We start from the raw sequence: 24,897 nt of genomic DNA on the forward strand, positions 1-24,897 counted from the left end.
TCCCACCCTCTTCAAACAATATCAATTGGAGCCGTTGCTCTCGGGAGAGACGTCTTCACAGCTCAAGTAAGTATGTTTCCGTAACTCCATGTCTGTCGGCTGAGTCCGGGACTTCGTCTCCCGGTCGTTGTGGCCTGCTCCGATCCCGTAGATGTTCTTTGGGAGGGATGGGGATGGACGCCTCAATGTACGTTATGGCTTCCGCAGGGGTCTCAAAGAAATGCGACCTGCCTCCATGTTGAATCCGTAGTTTCGCCGGGAAGATGAGGGCGTGTGGGACATGACGCAATCTCAGAAGCTTTTTGGCTTGTTCATAGGATCTGCGTTGCATTTGGACGCTGGTTGAAAAATCCGGATAAACGTGGACTCCGTTTGCGTCATATTGCAGAGAGCCTTTCTCCCTTGAAAGTTTTAGGATCGTGTCCATGTCCCTATAGTTCAGGAGGCGCACAATCGTGCGCGGTGGCGCCCCAGGTTTGGGTGTTGCCGCTAGGGTGCGATGAGCCCTCTCAACAAGAAAGTGGTTAGAAAAGGATTCCGTGCCCAGAAGAGTTTTAAAAAGGGCCTCAACTTGTCGCTCCATCGGACCCTTACAGAAGGATTCTGGAATGCCGACAATACAGATATTATTTCTTCTAGATCGAGATTCCAGGTCATCGCATTTTGCTCGAGTCTTACGCAGTTCTCCTTTCAGCTGTGCTATGTCTCGACCATGTTGTGTCAGGATGTCTTCATTCGTGCTGATTCTGTTCTCAGGTTCTTTAACACGAGTGCTCTCCTTGTCCACTCTAGCCTTAAGGGAGCTGATAGTTGAAACAATATCGTCCAGCTTGACGTTCACTGCCAGGAAGCCATTCTGTACCATGGTCATTAGGTGGTCTTCTCTGTCGCCATGTGTTCAATCGCAGAAGGATTGTCATCCCCCATGTTTATGGCGGCCGGCATCCCCTGGGGTTGGGAGCTGGCATAGGAGTCCATTGGGCCAGTCTTTTTTACGCCCGTGCCTTCTTTCTGGTTGCGGCCCAGGGGTCACCCGTGCAGAGCAAGGGTCGATGACGCGGGTCAGGCCCGCCGTCTACACAGGATTAGCACTGTCTCTGGGCAGCAGCCAGTGTAAAAAGGATTTTATAAAACTTTACTTCGTGACACAGCCACTGTCTCTGGGTCCGCATACATCTCTCATCTGCACTCGCAACGTCGGACAAGGGCTCGCTCGGCGGCAGGCCCGATGCATGAGTCGGCTGGGGCCCTGCATGAAAGATGGCGTGCCGACCCAGTCGTTATCCGGGAGGTGGGCCGGAGCCACAGACCACTTCGTGTCCACACTGGGTCCTAATGTCTGCCCACACGGTCCGATCCCAGGCCCGTGTCGTGGGGCTGCACCACAGTGCTCAACGCTCTGCCCCCACGCGGCCTTGTGCTGATGACGGCACCTCGGTTTGGCGTAGATTCTTCCGGAGCCCTGGGGTGGGCCGCAGTCCACTGGAGAAGCCGTTAGTCCAAAGCAGGCTGCGAACTCCCCCGCGCCTCAGCGGTTTCGAGCAGGATTTGCACACAATGTGCAGCAGGAGTACGGGAAACGGATGGTGTAGTAGTTTCTTCTTTCAGCGGCTCCAAAAAGGATTTATTTATATATAGGATGTTCATAGGATCGGAGCACTCCGATCAGGTGGCCATCTTAGTTGCGCGCAACAGCGCCCCCGGTACAGCTATTATTAAAGTACTATCCTTTCAATACACCACCACCATATGGGTTGCTATCCCAAGTGATATGACGACTGTCTAGAAATAGTTGCTATATACATATTGAAGTATCTGTGTTAACTGGTAAATCAGAGAAATGACTGAAAGGCTGAAAAGGACAGGGCAACATAGTTCTATCCATATGACAACGCTGGCAAAGAATAGCAGTGGATAGGAATAGCACTACACGGCTGGGATAGAGTTGATAAAAAGTGTTACTAACCATTGTTGAAAAAGGCTCATTGTGTCAATTTATGACATTTTTTACAATGTAAGCATTAAAGAAAATGTATTTTGTGCATTTCATTATTAACTATTCTAAGAGGAAAATTGCATATTAAATTTAAGAACAACATATTTTAAAGTGTGTTGTTATCCTCTCCTTGCATGGCTTTTGCCCTTAAAGTCTGTTGGCTTAATGGTCAACATAATTCCGAACTCAAAACCTCCATGTCAAAATAGAGTAGATCATAAGCTATTTAATTGTCTCCTTACTATCACACGATAAGGAAGTGGAGCATGCCTAATTTTTCAGAATCAGCACTTGTGTCCTTGATTTCAGATAAAGGGGAGACTTAGGCGAAGAGGAAGAAGGAAGGACAAAGAAATGTGGTGCTAGATATTCCCTAAAAGGCATCTGAGTTCTTTCTTGCACTGTGTGACAGCATCTGATTATGTTAATGGTAATGTTGTTAATGTTAAAGGACATTTGTACCGCGCACTATCACCACCGAAGTGGTCCCCTGGCGCTCTTAGTGCAACATACCTGGTATTTTCCTCTGGGAGAAGTGCTTTGTGCGCGGAAGTCACATTTTGCTCATGCAGCTCTAAACAGTATAGGACTGTCTTTAGATCTAACAGGTACATATTGGCATCTTCAGAATCAATCAGTAAAGGTTGCAACTTAAGGCCAAAACTAAAAGATCACTAATTGAGCTAATTGATTATTTCTCTCTGGATTTCAAATGATATGTCAAAATCCTTGGTCCAAGGCTGTCATCCTTCTAAAAAGCTGGGGGAATAACTAAGGCTTGTTGGGTGGGTGACCTTCCTTTTGGATAGCCAGCGACCTAACTGTCTTGTCTTCATATAGAACCCAGTTTATATACAGGGTTATTTCTCTACTGAGCAAATGGGGCCGACCTACGAGAGTGAAGAATTGGACAGAAGTAATGAACAATTTGCAGCCTCACTCTTGAGACACGTGATTAGCAAGCCAACCTGTAGTCCGGTAACTCTTATTAGTACAGTCTGTAAGGCCTTACAAACAACTGGACTACATGCCCCTGTCTGCCATCTCATCCACTTCATCTTCATTACAGGTTACATCACAGTTCGTGGGCACGTAGGTGATGTCACATAGAATGACACATATCTCCCTTCTTATACACTGACACAGAACAAAGGAAGAAAAAGAACACGGTGGAAACATTTAATAATGTCATAGGCGCAGAATGGAACAGAGAATGGGAGGGTGAAGATCCACTTCATGTACTGGTCTATTTGTCTAAATAGTCAATTAGGTTTCCACAGCACCTCCTGGTGCTAGACCTAATACTTGCATAGCCTTTGGAAATGACCAAACGAATGCTGCCATTTTCTACTACGTTCAGGACTGGTGGGTGTAACTCCATGACCTCCCATGGGCTCCCTAGACCCTGCACTTGGACACTCTATTCGCATTCCACCCATGCCCATTCTCCACCCTGACTGATCCATGCATGACACCAACCACTTTGGAAGCCTGAACGATATCGCCACTTCAGAAAAGTGTTAGTTTAATTCTAACCACAACTCCCACTCTGAAATCCGAACCCTTTAGATCATTATGCGCATCAAAAAACCTTTTATTGTTCAACGGCCTTCCCCCAATTCTATCTTCTGTGGATGCTGTCTTGAGCCTGCTAGCAGCTCGAATGTGGGCGGACCTTGAAGTGGAAGTGAAAAAGGGGGTGAATCTATGGGCATCCCCTGTTTCCCCGAGAGCCTGCTTTCAAGCCCTCTCATGCATCAAGGCCCCTTGAATACTGTCCTTATTGGCGCAATTGAATCATGTGTAACATGCCATTGGTCAGGGGATGGTAGGTCGAATCTGTGTGATACCCAATGCTATTCCGTTTGAGGAATTTGCACATGTCCATTGACTTAAATTGAAGCCCATTATCTTTTAGTGATAGAGGCTCCCTCCCAAAGACCTTTTCTAAAAATCTGATCATGTCCCTAGTGCACATTTTACATTACTGGTGAATCCATCCTCCACTACACATGGGCCCTAAAATGTCAAAGGCCATTCTCTCCCAGGGAAATCTGGAGGTTGACATGTACTGTAATCGGATTGGAGTGAGTGTTGCAGCTTTCCCCACTGTTCCTGCTCTGTTCTTGCATGTAGTACAGCCTCTAAGGACTAGTTTCACTTGTATATCGCATCCTGGCTACCAGAAATTGCTCCAGACCTTTTATTTGGTTTTGGAAATGTCAGGGTGTACAGAACTAAGCCTCTTATTAACAACCAGGATTCCGAGAAAGATTGTCCTTACCTTTACTCGGTGCTTCACATCACAGTTCCCTTAGGGGAGCCTAATCTCACTCATTTGTCTCAAGACTTGTGCTCAATGAGCAATCCGCTAAAATGGATGCCCCTCATTCCTCCTTGTAAAGATCCCTTTATTCTACTAGTAGAACGTGTGCTTTGTTACATGCAGTATCTTCCTCAGCAGAGTCTGTTAATCTCTAGAGACAGTGTGCTGCTTTATTTTTCGCTCCTGGTATGTTCACTTTGTCTCATGCATTTTATTGCCGTGCTGCAACCCATTTGCGAATGTGTGATGAAGCTGTGTCTAGGCCCCGTGTTGTCAATCTCTCCTTGAGATGTGTATGGTCCTTTGCAACCGCACCTCTTTTTCCATGTAAATGACTTGATTTTTTTCAGTAGCCCATTTTATTGCTTAAAGCTTTTTTCTCTATTGTGAAGTAGTTTGTTTCCATGCCCCTCGATGCCCACGAGGTGAATCCTATGATTATTCATGTCCATTTTCTATCTGCATAAGTATAACAGCTAAACCTTTATTGCTTGCATTGGTGGAATTAATTGTTTCCTATCAAGTTTAAGTTAATGCAGTGTGTTGTCTAAAGCTACTTTGTCTTGTGCAAACTGCTTCTTGTAGGACTAATTCCAGTTGAAACATGTCATAGTATGTTTCTATCCTTGTCCTTGGGTTCTGATGTTATCCTTATTGTTTCAAGTAATTGTCTCTTGCACAACACACCTCTCTGAAATAGTATGTCCCCATATAAGCTATTTCCTTTCGGCTCAATTATCGTTTGATCTTATTTAGGGACAATCTGGCAGCTTAGTCTAAGACCTTAAGGAACACTGTCAGCTTTGTCCGCCTCTTCCGGTGTTTAGTTGTATTCTTTCTGTATATCAGCTCATTACCCTGAAAGCACAGGATGCCCTCCTCATTCTATAACCAGTGGTACTTGGTCCTTTGGAACATGATTTCTGCTGAAATCAGACCACAGGGCATCCCAACAGATTGGAAGAGACCCTCCATGGTTATGAATGCAATCAGCTTCCTGGTTTCCTGGAATCATGAGGCAACCATACTTTTCCTGCTGGTTGGGGAGTGCTGTGAACTGTATGCACCACTATGAATGTAACTGTCATTAATCTGATGCAGTATGTGAAACCCTTGAGGCACTCAATGCCCTCTCTGAATACTCTTTCACTGCTGTTCACTTGTTGGCATGACCATCTCGTCAGCGTTGGGATCCGGCCTCATTCCCACGGTTTCTAATGCGACCAACTCAGTAGAGGTGCGCTCCTTTTGTGAGAGTCATACACCTATCCATTGGCATTTCTATCTTTGAAGGGTAACATCTTATATGAACATTCTACTAGCTTCATGCGCTTTTCACCAGAGTATACAAAGTGGATATCGTTTCTCCTGAGTTGTTTCCTCTCTCCTAACATTGCATTGCATATTTTATATGGTAACAACATGTACTTGCCACTCGAATAAACAATTACCATTCGGATTGTCTGCTGTTAAAACAAACGTGTCATAGGTTTGTTTCATGTCCTCTGTCTTCTATGGCAGATACTGCTCCTTCAAGATCTTCCCCCACAGTTCCTTCACCATATTTGTATTGCTTGCGCACTAGCAGCATTTTAGAGTGCGACTTCTTTTCATGCATCTCCTACAGACCATCCTGACAGCTGGTCATGCTAGCCAGGCGATCTGGGCTGTCACATCCCTCTCGTTTCATGCTCACTTATTTTCATGGGCCTAGATGGCAGTCTCCACCTTTTACTGCTGGTCCTTGGTGTTTAGTCTTTGGTTGTACAGCATGCACCTCAGACCGTTTCCTCTCTTGCTCTGACGTGTTTTTGTCTTGTCTTTTCTATTTCAGCTCCCCGATCTACAATGCTGTGTTTTGCATCTCTGGCTACATGCACTACTACATCCAAGTTTGGGATACCATTGGTCCATAAGGCCTTCCCAACATTGCTCTCTCTGCACTAGAGCATACAAATGTTTTGAGGCGCGATTCCAATTGTGCCCCAAAGTTGCAAGTTACTGTGAAAGCCGGTAGTGCTGCTACGTACTGTACCACAGTTTCTCCCCATAGCATTGTTCTCTTTCTAAAATGGTAGCATTCTAGTACGATACTCACTCCCTTTTCCTAATGTTGATCTAACATTTTCAAACACCTCTGATATTTGTTAAGTGCTTGTTCACTCTGCTTGCCTAGAGGGTAAAGGTGGCAGATTCTTAAATTGGCGCCATCTAGTGGTACATAGCCAATGATTTCTTCCTTTCCACACCGTAATTTCTCCCATTCCCGCATGCACCTAATGTGCAAACCATCTCTTCCACCCCTTTTAGGGTTATGGGTGGTTTACCTTTGGTAAAAATAAATTGGAGGTGGAACACTTTGCATGGTGAAGGTAAGTAGATTGACTGCACTGCTTGCACTAGACTGCAGCGTCACAAATGAATTTTACTAGCCACAGTGCCATATTTGTACTTGTCCTGTCTGTTACGTTTTCTACGCTTTCCTAGTGTTCAGTTCCAGTCTGCCTTGAGCATGGGCCTTCCGTCTCTTCACCCGTCTTAAAACTGTATGAACCCTTTATTTATGTATTTATTTATTTGTTCATTTATAAAACGCACCTAACACTCAGGTATCTGGGCGCGTTCCGCAAGGTTACACATTGAATTAAAAGGCAGACATATAAAAACAGTACAGGAAGATTCTTCTTTTGTTTAGTGTACTAGTATGCCGTTCAGTTTTCTTGGCAGGCCCTTTAACTTTCATTTAACATCTCACAATGGTGGATATTTACCTGGTGGAAATGCTGGCATTGTCTCTGTGCCTTGCCAGTAAACTGTTGGCTAGAGAAGCTATCTTGGGCTTCAAGCTACCTGGATACCTCTCCCATAACTTGTGGTGTGGCCAGGCAAACAATGTGTTCAATTATCCACAGTGTGGTCAGCGTCCTTAAGTTGGTGTTTCGTAACGGTAAAACTGCGTTCTCGGTCCACTTCTCCAAGGTTGAATTGCATACATTTTCGATCTGCATGCTGCAACGTCACAACAAGACTTCAACCTACTCCAAGAGTGCCTGGCAACATTTTAGCTTTGAACTGCAATATAGATTGAAGTCTGGTTGTAGCACACGGATCATAAATCCATACCAAATTAATCTTTTAAAAGACCTTGTGGAAAGCCCGGCAAATGTATTACAGATTTATTTGCAAATGAAAATCAAGAAATACCTTACAGAAAGGAACTTTTTTGCAGAAAACTTTTTCATGTAATCTTTGAAGAGCTCTCTTTCTTAACAGCCTCCACAGGGAAAAAGGCACGCAATGTCATGACATGTTACCGTTATTTATGAAAGGACTTGCAGGTGCAGGATCGACTTAGAAATATCATGCAATATGTACCTTTGTACTTACACTCTATTCTGTACTTTTCCATCTCCTGAACTTCTGCAATGGATTCCCGCAGGTCATCAGTGAATTTCTTCCGGTCCTGCGGATTGGGTGCATTGAAATTTATGAGGACTTTGATATCCGCCCCTGGGATGGCTGATGTGAGGCGGATGGCATTGGGGTAATCTAGATAAAGAGCAGAAAAACATATTATATGTTGCTTGTTTGGCATTTGCGTTACAATTGTCTTTGTGCTTATTAGTTTGCTTTTGCATTTCTAACATAAGCGCTGTTCAGGGGCTCATAGTAGCACAGAACAAAATTATAACAGGAGTCCAAGAACTAGCAGGCGCAATGGAAAGATGACGAGGGGGTTCCATATTCCTGTTTTTTCTTTTAAACACACAGATCTTACCACATTTTTACCCTCAAAAAGCAGGGGAAGAGCCTCAGGACCTTCCACTCATTTTTAGCAGGAAAATGCGGTCAAAATAATCTGTTGTAAAATTGCAGTGGTAAAACGCACTGTATACCGTGAGTGGGAGACTTGTTGGTGCGGGAAATGGCAGTTATGGCGCAGGTGTTGGTTCAAGGCAGAGCATGGATACCTCTCCCATAACTTGTGGTGTGGCCAGGCAAACAGAAGAAGGGAGCTTTGAGGGCTTTTTTAATGGAGTTAACGTAGGCTAGAGAGTAAATGATCTAAACAGGTGCTGGGGATATCTGCGGGAGGGAGGCTAAGTATCAAAAGCCATTAAAGGACTGAGGTAGCAACAAGGGATGTAGAGGGTAGTGTTTTTTTTAATAAATTTAAAAAACATAAGATGGAGCATTTCAGTAGAGCTTCATTTTGCAGAAAACGCTATACAAACTGGTGCCAGGAGGTGATGGTAGGGTGGAATATGTTTGGGTGTACAGCTCACAGGGTGCTAAAGTTCAGGATTGTGTCAGGGGTTGGAACTAGCAAGGGCAACATCTTCACTGTAGCCGTTTACAGTAGCATTCAAGTTTACAGCGTTTACTGATGACAAGGGCATTCATCAGGGTTTCGGCATCGTGGCAGGTGAGATGTGGTGGAACATTCTAATTTAAAGTAGACCGATGCGGGTAATAGCGGAGATCTTGGGGATGAAGAAAGAGACATATTTGACTGGCGAAGTGGAAGGGCAGAGAAAGTGGGTGGAATGATTGCGAGCAGAAGGGGTGAGGGTAAGGGTGGAAGGAGATAGGGGAGGAGACACATGTTAGTGCATTGGATGACAATTAAACAAAAACACACAAAAATCCTCTTGGTGAGCATTATACTGCACAGGCCCTGACAGTTCCAGATGGAAGGGAGGGTCAGTGATGGATGTTTATATGGATGGAATAAGAAGATACGTTGGTTGTCTTTGGCAAAGAGTACATAGAAGAAGCTGAAGGAGGACATTTTGCTGACTTATGTGGTGTACAGTGAAAGATTAGGATGGCAATTTAGGAAAGAAGCAAGATGACAAATAGGATTGGGTAGTGGGGGTAAGAGGAGACCCAGGTGAGCTTAGATACTGATGAAAGCAGGACTACTCTTGACCATGGGGGTCAAAGGCAGCAAAGCGATCAAGCAGGACGAGAATAAACGAGAGTGGTAAGCAGTGGTAATGAAGTCAAAAGCAGAGCAGAGGTGGCTGTGGAAGGATCTGAATGATTCTTCAAGGGGTGTGTCTAGGACTGTAGGTAGAGAGGTTCTGGAGGGTGTTCCCCATGAATAGAGGGAGAGACCTATAGGAGTTTTTACGTATGGAGATTGGGATGGGGAGAGAGCCAGTGGTGGTGAAGGGTGCATTATGGTGATCATGTGGATGAATAAGTGGCCAGGGGAGAGCAGGAGGATTGTCAGAGGAGAGAATGGTAAATATTTAAGGCTTTAGATTAGATAAAGGGGCTATACTTGGGCGGACAGAGGGAGAATGTGGATTAAATGGCAGACGATGAATGCCACATGAGGTTTCCGGTTACAGTTAGTGGGAAGTTAAATGTCCAGCAAAAAGTCAAGAAGTAGGAGTGAGGTTTTGGGTGAGATTGTCAAAGAAGATTTCTGGTTCACCGAAGAATATTCAGAGGGTGCTAGGCAGGTGCTAGGCTGACGGCAGACATACCTTCATATTTCACAAATTATTGCTGGGACTTTTGTGCAATTATACCATCACAGGCAATTTATTTCTTTAAGTGACAAAAGAAGGAAAATATGATAATATTTTGTCTCCACTTGCAGGTTGTATTTAAAACTGCAAAAAAATCAGAAAAATCCTAAAGTCCGACATAGGCCATGCCGACTTTCTTCCCCTTGCATGGTGTAATGAAAGAAACAGCCTTTTCAATACAGGTAAACTATACCAAAGATTGCAACCTTTAAAAATATGTATTCAAATTGAGAGGTAGTACAGATTGCACTTTGGCTTTTGAGGACGCCTGGTTCTCCTGTCCGAATAAGGTAAAGTTTACTTTATCCAATTCTCTATCAGCTAAAGCGAGCTACACCATTGGTGAATGTAAGCACGTTGGGCCTCACAGAAGTTTTTATAATGGCACAATCCCATATGAAAATGCTTTGTGAATCAGGCCCTTTATCTGAGCCTGCTGTATTCTCCATCTAGTGTGCACATATACTTTTAAAGTGCTAATACTCCACTTCAGCTATTCTGTTTACTGTATACCCTGTGGTTTAAGAGGGTGGTGTGATGATCTCAAGTGTTACTTAAAAATAATAATAATAATAATTATAATGGGTTATTTATAACGCGCTTAATACCAAAGAGGTTTCTAAGCATGACCCGGGATTCGAACCGGTGTTGCTCTGTGCCGTCTTGCTTCCAAGACGAGCGCGTTGCCTCTGAGCTATACTACCTGTGCAACTTAAGGAAAAAAAACAATAAACCAATATGATTGCTCATTTCATATAGATACAAATATGTGACTGCATAGAAATGTCGGCACCCTGTGTTTATGACCTCCTGCACTTACAAGAAGAGTGCCATCTTGTGGGAGGTATCAGAAAATGTATTTAAGCTACACATATACCTAAAGAACAGTAAAGATAGCTGGAGGTAAGTGTAAGTGCCATAGGTCATATAGAATTAAGCAAGTGTATAGTGGCTATAAAGGAAATGAAACGGGGCACACAAGAGGAGCATGTGAGATGCACATATAAGAGACATTGGGCTTTGTCTATGGGAAGTATGTAGTATGTCCATGTGAGGGACATACGTGGCACCATGGACAAACAATGTGAAAGAAAGGAGTGCATATATAAATAGGTTTTAGTCGGGTTTATTCACTAGTATGGTAGCCTTGGCCTCTACTGGTGTTCTAGTAACTGAAGCTTGTATTGTATTATTGCGTTGGATGGTCAACACATGTTGCGAATAACTAACCCCAGTGAGGCACACTATGGGCACACTATGGGCAAACAAAGGATAATGTGTATTTTCCGTACAGAGGTAGATTCTGGCAGGGCTATATGGCTGAACTGAGAAGGTAGTAGCAGCAAACTGGGAAGAAGCTAAGCTGTTTGCCAACGCTATGGCTCAGCATTGCCCACAGAACACCCATGTGAAAGGCCTTGAAGAGCTATGTAGAATGGATGGCAGAGAATTAATAGAGTAATAGTTTGGATGAGTTCCATCCTATTAGAAACCTTCAGCAGCACATATAATCTTCTCAATTGTAACAGGAAGTGTCTGAGAATTAGTGGAAGGCAGATCCAGTACCACTAGCAAAACGGATGGAGCAAAGACCATGTAGGTCACCGGAAAGCATAAAGTAAGGCTTGACATTAAAAACATGCAAACTACTGGAATGATTTGTTAAAGGAAGAGTGATCACACAATCTTTTTGTTTGACCTTTGAAAGCAGAGTATTATCGGCAGGCTTGTAAAATATGCAGATGCATACAAATCACTAAAATCACAACTTACCAGCAAAATCTTGTCACAATTCCTCCAAATAGATTTTTTAAAACAGACACCTATTTAGTTCCACATTCTCATAAGAGAAAGGATCTTAGAATTTGAATCAGACTTCAAAAAAGGGACCCACAAACCGCTGCTCCGTAACCCAGTTTCACATTCTAAGACAGCTAGCTAGGATACGGAGACCGAGGAAGTTTGTATACAAATGTTCAAGTGTCTCGTTTTCAATAGCAGACTTACAAATCCGACAACAGCGATTTTCACAAGCCACCTTTTTCCATCAACCCAAAATTTTGGTTGTAACCAACATATTAAAAGGAAATTTCAAGGCACATTGTGAAGGCACCAAAAGATCTACACAAAGCATAACATTATTGGGAAGTTTGAGTAGATGGAAACTGGACTTCGCTCAACAATGTGTGTAACGACACAATCCTCAACAAACTATATTTTGGGCATGAAACAACCCAGGCGTCGGTGCGCAAGTGTAACCAAAGAAGGCAAAACAAACTCATTGCAAATCAGATACAAAGGACTGACATGAGGAAGCCCATAATCCCTAGGCCCCATAAACCATTAAAATGCTTTAGCCACTGTTAACCATTCAAAGCCACATTTCCGCTCTGTTCAGAATCATTGCATACTTTTGGTGTGATAAACGCAGTTAGAAGTAGTATCAAAGAAAAGCTACATATCTTATATCATATCTTCCCTCAAACCATGGTGCTTCCATTGTCAGCAATTCTGACTGCTTATCGCGCCAAATAATCCCTATAATTTTATATGGAGCTGAACTGTGCGTTGAGAATGAAATTGGCATTTCAAATTGTGGCCAATAATGGTCGCCAAGCATTTTGTTTTGCTGACGATGTTCAGAACTCAACTGCCTAATAACCAACAATAATTCACTCTATTTGTTCTTCTGACTATTTCAGCTAGAGTAGTTCTATGCTCCATCGAGAAACTGTTGTACCCCGATCTGGCTGGTATTTAGTGCAAGGAGGACATCAGCAAATGCTAGCCACTCGACAAGTGCATTGACAAATTTAGGTTGGAATACCCCGGTACTGACAGTTCCCTGGGGTGATTGATAATACAGGTTGAAGACTATTGGGCCTAACATGTGGCCTTGCTTAAAGACTCATTTAACCTCAACCTCCTCTGTGTCCCCACATCTCATTCATTAAATGAGGGAGGGAAGGCAAGATGAATGTTGAGGTGCATGGATACATTTAAGTAGCGGAAAATGGTAGCCTTCACCTTTCACGGGTGACTCATGAAGATCACTGTATTCGGTTCTGGAGCCAACATCTCGAAAAACATAGGAGACAATCTAGAGATGAACCCTGGCTTGGTGCATGATTTGAATCACTAGTTCTAATTGTCATGGTTTACAAAACTCAACATCCATAGACTGGATACAAAGATTGATGGGGATTAACAATTGGCTATATGATTTCCTGGGAATAAACAGAGTGCAAGAGGCAAGCATTTATTTAAGATGGATAGAACCCAGAAAACTAGAGGTTATGAAATGAGGTTGGGTGAGGGGATCGGAGGCAAAAAAAAAAAAAGATCAATTGTTACAGAGAGTTTGGGAATGCCTAGAACAACTGCAAGGCAGAAGTGCGTGGAGGGGGGGGGACAAAAACAGTGATTTACTCAAAACGCATGCATCAGCTAGTCAGATTGGTCGGATCGTGGGTCGATTCTACTAGTATAGGTCAGCTTTAGAGTAAGCCGGTGGTTGCTTTCTCATGCCCCCCTTGATACCCACTCCCCCACCAACTCCAACACATAAAGGAAGACTTCCCTGCTACCTCTCTTCTTTCATTCCTTGCTCAGCCATCTTGTTTTGTAGTACATTGTGTGGAACCGGGATTGTACTACCAACAACACTCCTTTTTGAAGAAGAAAATGATTCACTAGCACCTCAGACATTTTGCTGTGGGGCTATTGGAAATAATTGTAACAGAGGGCGGCCGTATTGGCTGTTCACGGCAGTCATTGCAAATTATTGCCTACTTAACAAAAACAAAAGGCCTAAGAAAGCTGCATGGTGGTAGAGGGTGGCATTTCTGGTGAGGAGCAAAGGTAAAGCTGATGTCCATCCATGTAATGTCCACTTTTTCAGAGTAGATAAACTAACATAGCAGGCTTAAATAAGTCAGATAGTTCTTATTTCACGCCAAAGTACACTTCAATCTGAATGAATGAATGAATGAGTGAATTAAAGTAAAGTATTCACCTAGGACAGTAAAAGAACAGACCCTTTTCAGAAGTGGTCAGAACGGGTCCAGTTCATGACAAGCACACATCGGGAGCATCAGAGAGGAGTAAGGTTGGTATTGCATTCCACAGTAAGGATGCAAGAACCACTTATTCCCTTTGGAGCCCCATTTGAAACCTGGCCAGGCGATGAGGTGTTGCTACCTTACACACCAGCTGCAGCAGTGTGTTCAAGCAAACTATGTATTAATTAATCTGAGTGGAAAAGGTTTAAGGCATTTGACTGCCAGGGCTGCAATCTTAATTGTGTCTCTGGCTGCCACAGGGATCCAGTGTAGAGAGGTTGTGAGAAACCTGAGGGTATTGAATCCTCTGCGCAGTTGGCCAGGGAAAGGCCATCTCTTGTGGATAATGAACCTGGGGGCAGAGAAGCGAGGGAGGATCACCTGGGTGGAGGGTCCTTAGGGATTGGGAATGAGAGGTTCTCAGGCGCAACGCGATATTCTGCATTTCCCTTTCAGGAAGAACCCTTTATCCCAGAGGCAGTTATGGGATATTGTTATCCATGTCCCATTGACCAAGGAAATGATAGGAAATATCACCAGTCCAAACGCACCAGAAAGAGGGTGAAAAGGAATAGGGGTAAGATGGGCGAGACATGATATCCCCTTTTCCCTATTGACGACCAACCTAACCCTCCCCGACCTCTATGGGCTATTATAAGCCAGCTCCCATCATTTGCCCACATGTGATACTTGACAGCACTGAGACAAGAAAAAGGACACCGAGTAATGCACACTATGCCATGCTATCACTTTCGTACTGGGACGAGGAAGGTGCCTGCAAAGAGTAGTGAAGTTCAGGCATGTCCTCTTAATTATAGTCAAGTAAACAAAATTGGAAGTCCACACCTGCAACCTGTCAAATGGTGGCAGTTGAATAAAGGGAGACATTATCTGCAGCCACAGGAACAACAGGGAGGCCTGTTGGAAGGTAACCAGTACCAGGTAGCTGTGGTGTGACCTGTGGAGGAGCCAGGATGCCGGCCAGAAGCCCAGAAAGCCTGTAAAGGCCACAGTTCATTGGGCCATTGGGCTTGTGCAGGAGTAGGAGCCTCCGTGGCGAGAAACCAGCAGGCGGAGCTGCGGGAGTGCAGGAGAGAGCGGGATGCTGTCTGCGGCCAGACTGAGGCAGCAGAGCAACCAGTGATGGCAAGACAAGCCCCGAACTGCATGGCTCGCAGCACTTGGGCTGCCGACCGGCGAGGCTGGAAGGAAGCAGCAGGAGCCGCTGAGGAACAATGCTGATGACAGTTGAGTGTCGGCAGAGGCACTTGGCAGCTAGGGGCGTTCCTAGCGGGTGGCGACGAGGTAATGCTTTATTAGATTAAAGGAAAAACCTGACATTGAACATCCTATATGTATATTGAATACCAAACCAAATGGGAACTTAAAATTAAGCACATTCAGCAGTTTTTAAACAACAAATTGAATGCAACTATACACATTGAACATGTGGTGAATACTGAGCGGAATAGAATCTCACAATTAAGCTTGTTGAATATAAAATTAAGTGACACTTTATGGGCAAAGCAAATAATAAAAGCTGGAAAGTGGCCATATGACAACAATATATAAGAAAAAGCACAAGTGTGAAATGGCTCCATAGAAAGGTAGGACCGGAGTAAGACCACCTCATAGTGAACTTTACAAATAAATGCAGTGCAGCAAGGCCAAAGACTGGCAAGTGGTGTGTGACATTCTGGCATAGTCAGGAGGCTACCGAGGAGAAGTGAGAGAACTGTAAATGTCATCCATGAAGCCAAGAGGTCAACAAAGAGAGGGATCCTGGTTGTGTGACCTGTGATGGGTGGACCATGTGGTCTGACAACTGCGTCTAGAACCGGTGAGCCCTGAACTGTGAGAACCGAAATACATTGTGGAATAAACCAAGAAGGAGCACTGCTAGTGAATGGATGACGTAATCCAGGAACAAGGTCAAGTTAACCTTGAGTTGTGTTAAGCAATTTGTTTGAAAGACTGAAATATGTATATGTGGTGGAGCTGAAGTCTTGCGGAAGGGAACACTGAGACATGAGGAGTGACATTTGATGTCTTGAGAACGAAGCCTCAAGATCTGTTTCTTTTTTAACTTTATTGCCGAAACTTGGGGAGGGGAACTCGAGGATTGTGTGGAACTATGTTGCCTTCAACTGGAGAAAGGTAATCTTGAGACTTTTGGAACTGTCTTGAACTTGGGGAAGGGGAGCTGAAGAAGAAGCTAAGAGCTGGAAAAAGCTCAGAACTTTATGTTGGTCACCATGTCTTTGATTGAGTTGTGAGGGCAAGGATAGGTTTTGGACACAGATGGACTTTCCTTAGATTTGTTCAGGTAGGGAAATCCCACTGTAGCACAGGGAAAGTTAGGCCTTCAACCATCCTACCATTTACTTTAATAAATCAGTTTGTTTTGAACTTTAAGTCTGTTGTCTGTGTCTTACTTCATGAGGCCTTCATAAGGTCCTTGTCTGTAAAGTTGTCGTTCAATATTCTGCACCCATAGATAAGGCCAATTCAGGATGTATGCTGAAATTTGGCAAGACTGGATTTTGACCAACCTCAATAAAAGCTTGGAGGGAGCAGGGGAGAGAAAGAGAGAGGCACATGGAGGGCTAATGTGGATGCAGAATATCAGGAAACAAGTAAACAAACCTTTTTGGCCTTTCCGGCGAAAAGGTTAGGTCTGTGTGTGTAAATAGTAACTAAAGATCTTTATGAGTTTGATGGGCAGGGCTGAAAATAATGTAGGCACATTGCCAGAGCTTTTCACGTTTCCAAGCGGCATGTTTCAGAAAGATATTCACTCCCTTTTTCCTTGGAATTCTCTGATTTGTCGTTTGGAACTTAAAATGGAAACGACAAAAATGCAGGTACCACAATTCCAGGAGAAAATGTGATTGTGTGGACCAGAAGCTTGTGAACCTTGCATCAGCCAATTTAAAAGCATTGCTGCTGCCATCTGATCTCTGTGACGGAAATGGGCACGCCATCGTCTGGAGACAATCCAGATTAAAGATGCACTAACCTGAATGACGTACTATGCCGCTTTGCCAAGCTTCCCCACAATTGTTAGCGCATAAGGACTTACAAGTGAAACCTTTCCTCTTCTGGATATGTAAAAAGTAGTAGTGGGTCAACGATTAATGCTGGCAAGAGATATCTTGTTCAAGATTCTCCAAGGAGTATTTGAACTGTTTGATAAAATACTGCACTGCTGTAAAAGCAAAATGGAAAGCATCGAGAATAAGAACCAAGAACCCTGAGCGGGAAGGCAAAAATTAATAAATAACACAGAACCTCCAAGGACATGAGGAAATTGGAATTCCAAGACACAGAATTATTGAACTGTGAACCTGCAAAATGGGTATTAAAAGATGAATACACCACACAGCGGCTGCCCTTGAGCTAGGATGTACTGGAGAACTCGAGGGAAAACTCCATGCAGTGAGATAAATGAATTATTTACACATGCCACTGGGAGAGGGAGAGAGAGGGAGAGGGAGAGGGATGGAGGGAGAGATGGAGAGAGATGGAGAGAGATGGGGAGAGATGGGGAGAGAGAGAGAAAGAGAGAGAGAGAGAGAGAGAGAGAGAGAGAGAGAGAGGCAGAGAGAGAGAGAGAGATTCTAAAACCACTACACTTTGTTCACTTATGCCTCTTGTACCAGTTATTTGTTTATTGGCATTTCTGTAATGAGTCCAGGAAGCAATGCAAAAACCACACTCAGTCTGATCTTGCCACTACATCACATTCATAGGTGCCTTGCCTCCTTAAGGTGGAAAGAAACAAAAAGGAACTTTGTTGTTCTTGTCAAATGAGAATATTAGTAGCGATTGCTGGTCAAGAATCACTGGTGCTATTATTCCATTTGCTCTACACATAACCTTAAGCCCTCTACACTTATTCCCTAAAGACCTCGTTTTCGGAATTCAGTATTCAATATATAGAGGTATATTTACATTTTAACCCATTATGATTCCCAATTAGGGCTGATGTCTGGACGGCTAAGACTGTCCGGAATCCCAATGCAATAAATCGGAGCGCCAAGCAGCACCGGTGGGAGATCTTTTGCTGTAGTGGGCCATGCTTCATTTTGCCAACTGCTTCCCGATTGACTGGGTACAATCTGTTGCTTGACCGCCGAATTGGTGCCCCTGCTGATGCTTCACTAGCTATTTGAATGGTACTGCCTTGCCCTAGAAGGGCCCTGGTAAGACTAGAGGACATTCCACATGCACCTATGGACCATGCCTGTCTCAATTCTCTTATATTTTCACTAATTGCGTGAAGTCTTTAAAGGGATCATTACAAATGTAGTTTCAAATACACTGTGGCCTATTCACAAAGGGGTTTGCTTGCGGCAGCAACATGATTTGAATAAAAAGAACTAACCAGGTCCAACTCTGCAGAAGAAAAGACTCACATGGGAAGGCAACCGGTGAAAACAAATATTGGAAAATTTTCCTGCCACTGGTGTTGAGCTTGTGGAAGCAAACATTTTTTTAGGAACAAAATGGCTAAACAAGTTATATTTGTTCCTGCTGATTAGTCTGTGTCAAAATGCAACTTTGCCAGATTTAAATATGTGCACAAAGTAACTTGCTCTTTCTCTGTGAATCAGGATGCTCCAGCTCCATGGATCGGGCCTTTGGAACCCCTCCACACATGGACCTTGGACAATAATCAGGGTGGCCGGTTCTGCATTTTTTAGGCCCCCTAAAAATAAATAAAGTATACCCTGGCTAGCATGGGCAGGTCCAGCAAGTAAAGATCAAGTCCAAGAGGAGGGATGGGACAACAACCTGTAAGAATTCTCTGTTATAGGGCAGTTACTCCGAGCTCCTGAGTGACAGTGCTCTTCACCAGCCATCCAAGATTTTAAAGAGGATTCCACCCTCACTTCCCAGAGAGACTCAGGAGATGAGAAATACCAGGACATTTAAAAGAGACAGAGAAATTGGTTTTAGAAACCCCTTTAAGTCCACAATGAGAACCGAGAGATTGGGTCCGAGAAGCCCTAAAACCTGCAAGGAGTACCTTTGAGACACTGAGGCGAGCTCACCAATGGCTGCCCTAAAGACCGACACCCATGTCACCCAAGAGCATGTTTAGTCAGGAAGGCCGGAAACAACAGTAGTTTTATTATACGCCTCTCCATTTTTTATTTCGATCCACCCTCTCGGTTTTCCAACAACTGCCATTCTTCAACTTCTTCTTGGAACCTCGGTGATGTACCATCATTGGAATTTCCAGAGTTTTTTGGGCTTAACTAGTGCACCTCTTATATTCTTGGTCCCACTACATCGTGATGTTAGCTTTGATACTACAACAACATGGTCCTATCTGAGTCAAGGTTGTTTGTGAGGGTCTTCCACTCTTTCTTTATACTGTTATTCTAACTTGTGTTTGCCTGGGTGGGTAGCATGTGTGAGGTTGTTGGAGTAACTGCTCCTTGGTGTAGGGTTATTTCTCCCCTGCCCACTTCTGCCAGTCAATGTATTTGTGCAGTGGGAGGAACCTGTTGGTTTGTGTGGGTGAAGGAGGAAATTGTTGTATCCGGTATATGCCTGTGTGCCAATTAAGTGAATGACTGGTTTGCATGGAGAGGAGTAGACTGACAATAGGATGCTCAGTGTGAATGTTCTGTGACAGTCACTTTGGGCCTGAGTGTTAGATGAAAATGGTGTGCACAGTATGCAGTCTTCCTTATGTACATATCCTGTAACCTGTAACTTGCAACACTAAGAACTGGAATAACGCAATGTGGAAAAGTATTTGGAACACTGACCGATCTACAATCCTGTCACTTCAAGTCTCCATATTACCCATAAGATACAGCACCTTAGAGGGACACCAAGATTCCCATGCACACTTTTAAATGACCATCACAGCATGGGAGCAATTGTGGATTATATAACATATTATGTTCCGTTACTGGGATTTATTGCACACACCACTGTGATGTGCATGGTCTTGATCTCAAGGCGATCTGGCAAACCGGGGTGGGTTAAGTTAGTGGGAAAACAGTCAAAATACAAGGTTTTGCATGCGAGTTTGTGGTGTTGATGCATACATACTAGAGGCACCCTAAATTCTGCACAAGTCTATTCCTGGATTTTCTGTGTCGAGAGCACAGAGGCATTTGTGTCCAGAAGGGAGCCTTGTGTGCCCATGGGGCTTGGATGCATTAGTTGGGATTATGATGTGTAAATTGAGATCGATCAACTTGTTCAGCAAGAGGTTTTAGACACATCAGAACATGTGACGCACCAACATGAACACACAATAATTCTCTTATTCCACCTCCCTAGTTTAAGATACAGAATATTATCAGAAGGTAGTGTAATATGGAGGTTAATGCTAAATGCTAGATACACTAAAGTTTACTATTGGACATTTAGCCAAGAGACCATTGCCTGCTCTCAGCATATATGTTGTAATTCTCTGAAATAGCTTCTGGCCACAGCTATAAAAATCACCAGTGGACAAAACTAGTCAAAGTCCGAACAAGAGTCTAACAAAAAACATCAACAAATGTTTTGTTAAAGGAAATCCAGCGGGGTAAAAAAAAAAAAAAAACAACACAACTTAAGTTGAATAAAATCACAACAGGAACTGTATTAGTCATACATATTTAAAAATAAAATTGTATAATTAAGAAATTATAATATTGAATAAAAGGTTAACAATGTACCCCTTGCAAATAACAGAAAATAATTTGAGACAGAACTGGAAGTGCAAAAATATTTTTGAACACTGAAATTAAAATTACATTTCCAAAAACACACATAATCGTACAGGGCATTAAGAATTTTAACCCAAGAGTCATTCAGTCCACATGTACACAATAGAAAAATGTTGCTACATAATGGAAAATAAAGTGAAAAAAGATCCTGTTTCATAAAATCAAGTATCTGTTTAATATCAGCAACGAAGAAGGAATTAGCATTTTGAAGTTACAAAAGGATGACAATTATAATCAAAAAGGAAGATAAAGGAGTGTCGCTGCCTTAAAATTTGCACTCACCACTAGCTATTGGCGAGAGCAAACTGACTCTTTGTGAGGAAGAAATTGTGTGTTGTGTGCAAGTGACTCTTAATGCCCGACTTATGGGGAACTATAAGATTCGTCAACATACGAAATACTGGATTATGATTGGAATGATAATAGCAGAGTTCTATTATAATCCAAGCTGAAATGGGCATGTTTAGAGAAATAGCAAAATACTTCAGAAAACAGAATCCACACACTTTGCTCTTATATTGTGCCCTAAAAGATCCCTAAAGATCGCACTATCCCTCAGAGGAGACCGATAGCTGCTCAGTGTTACAGCATAATGGAACCTATTGTGGAGTGCAGTTTTTCAGGAATCATATGCATCATTACAAACAGTGACCAGTTTTATTAATATACGTTGCTAACCATGATTGACATGGAGATGGCACAGAAGCTGTCAGAAAAGCATCCAGATAAACAAGCCTGAAAGATGTGCATCATAAATTCATAGTGTTATTACTCTGATCTTGAACCACTATTTTAGATTCTGGAATGACCACAAAAAGCAACTCGGAAGCCTTCTTGTGCTAAAGTTGTTATGGAAATGTTGAAAAGTGAATCCATTTAACAATCAGAAACGTGGGAGACGGAGACCTCCATTATACAGTTGATAAGGTTTTGTAGTATAGAAATCACACAGGGAACCATTGGATCAAAAACATGTCCAATTCCGATAACACAATTGTTGACGCCTTGACAAGTTATCACAATTCAGTATTTACTTCAAACCATGAGATAACAATTCTTTATTATACACAAAATGTAAACATTCAGAGGCCACGAACTAGGGGTCACTTTATTGTCACATGGTGACGATTAAAAAAATAATAGCTAGTTCAAGAGGATCTTAACAAGACAGGATTAGTGGTTTGAACAACGCTCTATTTATTTTTACATGTATTGAGCGCACTGAACCTGAAGGCATCAAGGAGCTAGTTATAACAAGACATGTTACACTTCAACTTGCAAATAGGCAGCAAACATCACATCATTGTCAGTTTGAACGGTCAGTTGACAACTGAGGGAGAGCAAAGATCAGCCTTCACTTTGTGCAAAGTGGAAGGTCTTAAGCTGTTTCCTGAAGGACCAATAAGACTGGTCTGATCTTAGTTCAAGCGGTAAAGAGTTCCAGTTTTTTGCAGTGATGACCGGGAAGCTCAGTTCTCCATATCTCTTCCTCTTATATCTGGGGATTGTGAGCTGGTGGGCGTAGTAGGAACAGATAGGTTTGATTGATTGTGTTCTTCTTTGGTTTTTGAGGGAGGTATCTGTGGGCAATATTCGACAGGCATGTGTGTGCAATGGCCATGGTTTTGAAAATGATTCTCTCTTGAATTGGGAGCCAGTGTGTTTTCTTTCTTGCAGCAGAGATATAAGCCCGCTTGGAAATGCTTAGAGCTGCTCTTGGGGCATTGTTTTGGATGACCTGTAGTTCCTTGATGATTTGATAGGGGAAGCCTGCAAATAATGCATAAAGCCCAGACTAGTGTCTTGCAGCTGTCGATGGAGGGGAAAGGTCTGCAGGCGTTGATCAGCTTGGATGTGTGAGCTACTGAAGAGGCGTTGGCATAAACCTGCCTCGCGAGTGACACGGTGGCGTCCAAATGTACCCCTAGAGTCTTGATAGATTTGGAGGCTGGGATGATGTTGCCTTCGATGTGGAAAGATTTGTAGGCCCAATCAGGTTTGCTTAGAGCGTGTTGTGTGCCTACGAGAAGGATCTCAGTCTTGTCATCGTTTAGGCATAACCGATGTACAGCCATCCAGACTTGAACCTTCTGAAAGATTGCTTGGAGGAAAAGTAGGTTGGCAGGGTAAGTTCCCGTAAGGGGTAGAAGGACGTGCGTATTGTCTGCATATTTTGTGTAGGAGATGCCAGATGCGTCCAAGAGGTTCTATTGTGGCTTTGTAAAGATATTGTACAAAGTGGGGGTTATGCAAGATCCCTCCAGGACGCTGCATGTGACTTGGGAAGGGGAGGCTGAAGCTGTGGCTGAACAGAGCCTCATAGTTCCATCTGACAGGGAGGAGATCCATGTGATAGCCTTAGGGGGAAAATTGGCTGCTGAGGCGAGGTGTTGGCAAAAGATTTGGTGATCTACCAAATCGAAGACGGCAGACAAGTTTAGTAGTGGTAAAAGGGCTACATTTTCAGAGTCTTTAATTTCACCCATTTGTGTTTTTAGGTCCAATAGTGCAGTTTCTGTGTAACTAGAAGTAAAGTGAGTAAGATTACAAGAGAATAGGCAGGCCATTAAGCTCCTCATCTGCTACAAAGCAAAATACAGCGACATGTTACTAAGTTTGGTACAGCGATTAAAAACGCAGTAACAAAAACTAGGACATTTCACTGGCTGACAAGAAATGGAGCGTTTATCCACAACCCGATCTATGTTCTCAAATAACGAAAGTGATTTAATTACAAAAGCAGACATGTTGAAAAATCAGACATTTTTACACACAAAAAGATTTTTCTTGCTGCAGCAATGTGAAGGGTGACTCTTTTCATCAACTGCCGTCAGCGAGTAAAACACAATGTATTCAAATGTCCATGCAGTAATGACTGCCAAAAATGTGAAAGACAAAACAATCAAGCAGATGAAAAGTAGACAGCAGTTTTGAAGCGTGCTGTGTTAATTGTGCATGTATGCCACACGACTCCGAAAAATAGCGTGGAGGGAATAAAACCAAGTAAAATGTTTCTGAGTGGCAAACTAATATGTGAACAAATCTTTTGAAGGAATTAAATTGCAGCCTTAAAATACTTGGTGTTTAATCCTTTGGGCTAAGGAGCACCCACAAAATGCTGCTTCTCCTCGTTAGCAATGTTTTCCTATTTGATGCAATGACGAGAATGTCCTTTGCCCCCTTTATTACAATTAGGATACGCCCATTTCGAGGCCTTCTCCGTATCCCTCTATTCCTCTCTGAAGGGTGGCCAACAGTCATTTATTTTGAGGTACTGTCCCCGATTTTAAGGTTCGGTCCGGCGTTCCACATCCGGTTCCAATCCGGCAGAAGGAAAAATCACACCTTTGCTTAGGGCGGAATCAAAGGTTTCACAGTTCTGCATGTGATGCTTCAAGCACTGTAACTTTTATAAATCAAGAAACTATTGCGATTCCCAATGTATCTTACGGTCACTAAACACTAGGCTAAGATGGCGCCCAAGAGTTATCGTAACAACATGCTGAATTGCACACAACCAACGTAAGTGCGTTCTGCACACATAGCATAAGTCATGCTAACTCAGTCTCAATTCGAGTGCGGGATCGGCAGCTGTTTTTCACAGTCGGCATCGATTCCTGCGCTTGAAGAACTTGCTTTTAAGTTGTAGAGGTAAGCTGGGGAAATCTCTGCAAGGGTGGCAGACCGCCTTGACGACTAGTAGCTTATTAGTATTGACAATGCCATTTTATACATATATCTTATTGGTTGACAGGACACAGATTTACATCAAAGTGAGTAGGCTGACTTTTACACAGCGCAGACAAGATTTACATGAGCATGGTAAGACAATGCTAATGTTATCTACACTCTTTTTATGTGATAATAATTTGATCCAATGAGTCACTAAGCTACATTTGCTGGTCTTACTTTCGGTTATGTGAGATGAACATGGCTCATGGAATAACCACATGGACACAATGAAATGTAAAGTATTGTATGAGTGAGATTGAGATAAGGTTAGTGACAGTATGTCAATTGATATATCAGTCATCAAAGTACCAGTGAAATGTTAAGGATTATAAACACACATTTTTCTCCTTTTTTAGAGTTTATGAAGACACATTGTATTGACCTGAAGAAGGGATGTTTATGTCTTGAAACGCATAGTCAGCAAGGGACAACACACAACTAAAATATCATCAGGGTGGAGTCCCCTTACAAAATACAGTGTGCCAGCCCACACACCAAA

General features: G+C 43.1%; 1 protein-coding gene across 13 annotated transcripts in view; it reads right to left on the bottom strand.

The window, feature by feature from the left end:
- IQSEC1 (IQ motif and Sec7 domain ArfGEF 1) overlaps nt 1-24,897 on the bottom strand; it is a 3,055,115-nt gene that overhangs the window by 35,666 nt on the left and 2,994,552 nt on the right. For 10 of the 13 annotated variants that reach the window (XM_069643967.1, XM_069643965.1, XM_069643970.1 and 7 more), the window contains one exon: nt 7,698-7,871. In XM_069643967.1, the coding sequence (XP_069500068.1) occupies nt 7,698-7,871 (174 nt within the window). The remainder of the gene's footprint in view (nt 1-7,697; nt 7,872-24,897) is intronic. The other 3 variants (XM_069643968.1, XM_069643966.1, XM_069643973.1) reach the window with 1 other exon arrangement.

This window comes from Ambystoma mexicanum, chromosome 2p (genome assembly GCF_040938575.1).
Source record: "Ambystoma mexicanum isolate Mex_15411 chromosome 2p, UKY_AmexF1_1, whole genome shotgun sequence".
In the NCBI taxonomy this organism is placed as follows: domain Eukaryota; kingdom Metazoa; phylum Chordata; class Amphibia; order Caudata; family Ambystomatidae; genus Ambystoma; species Ambystoma mexicanum.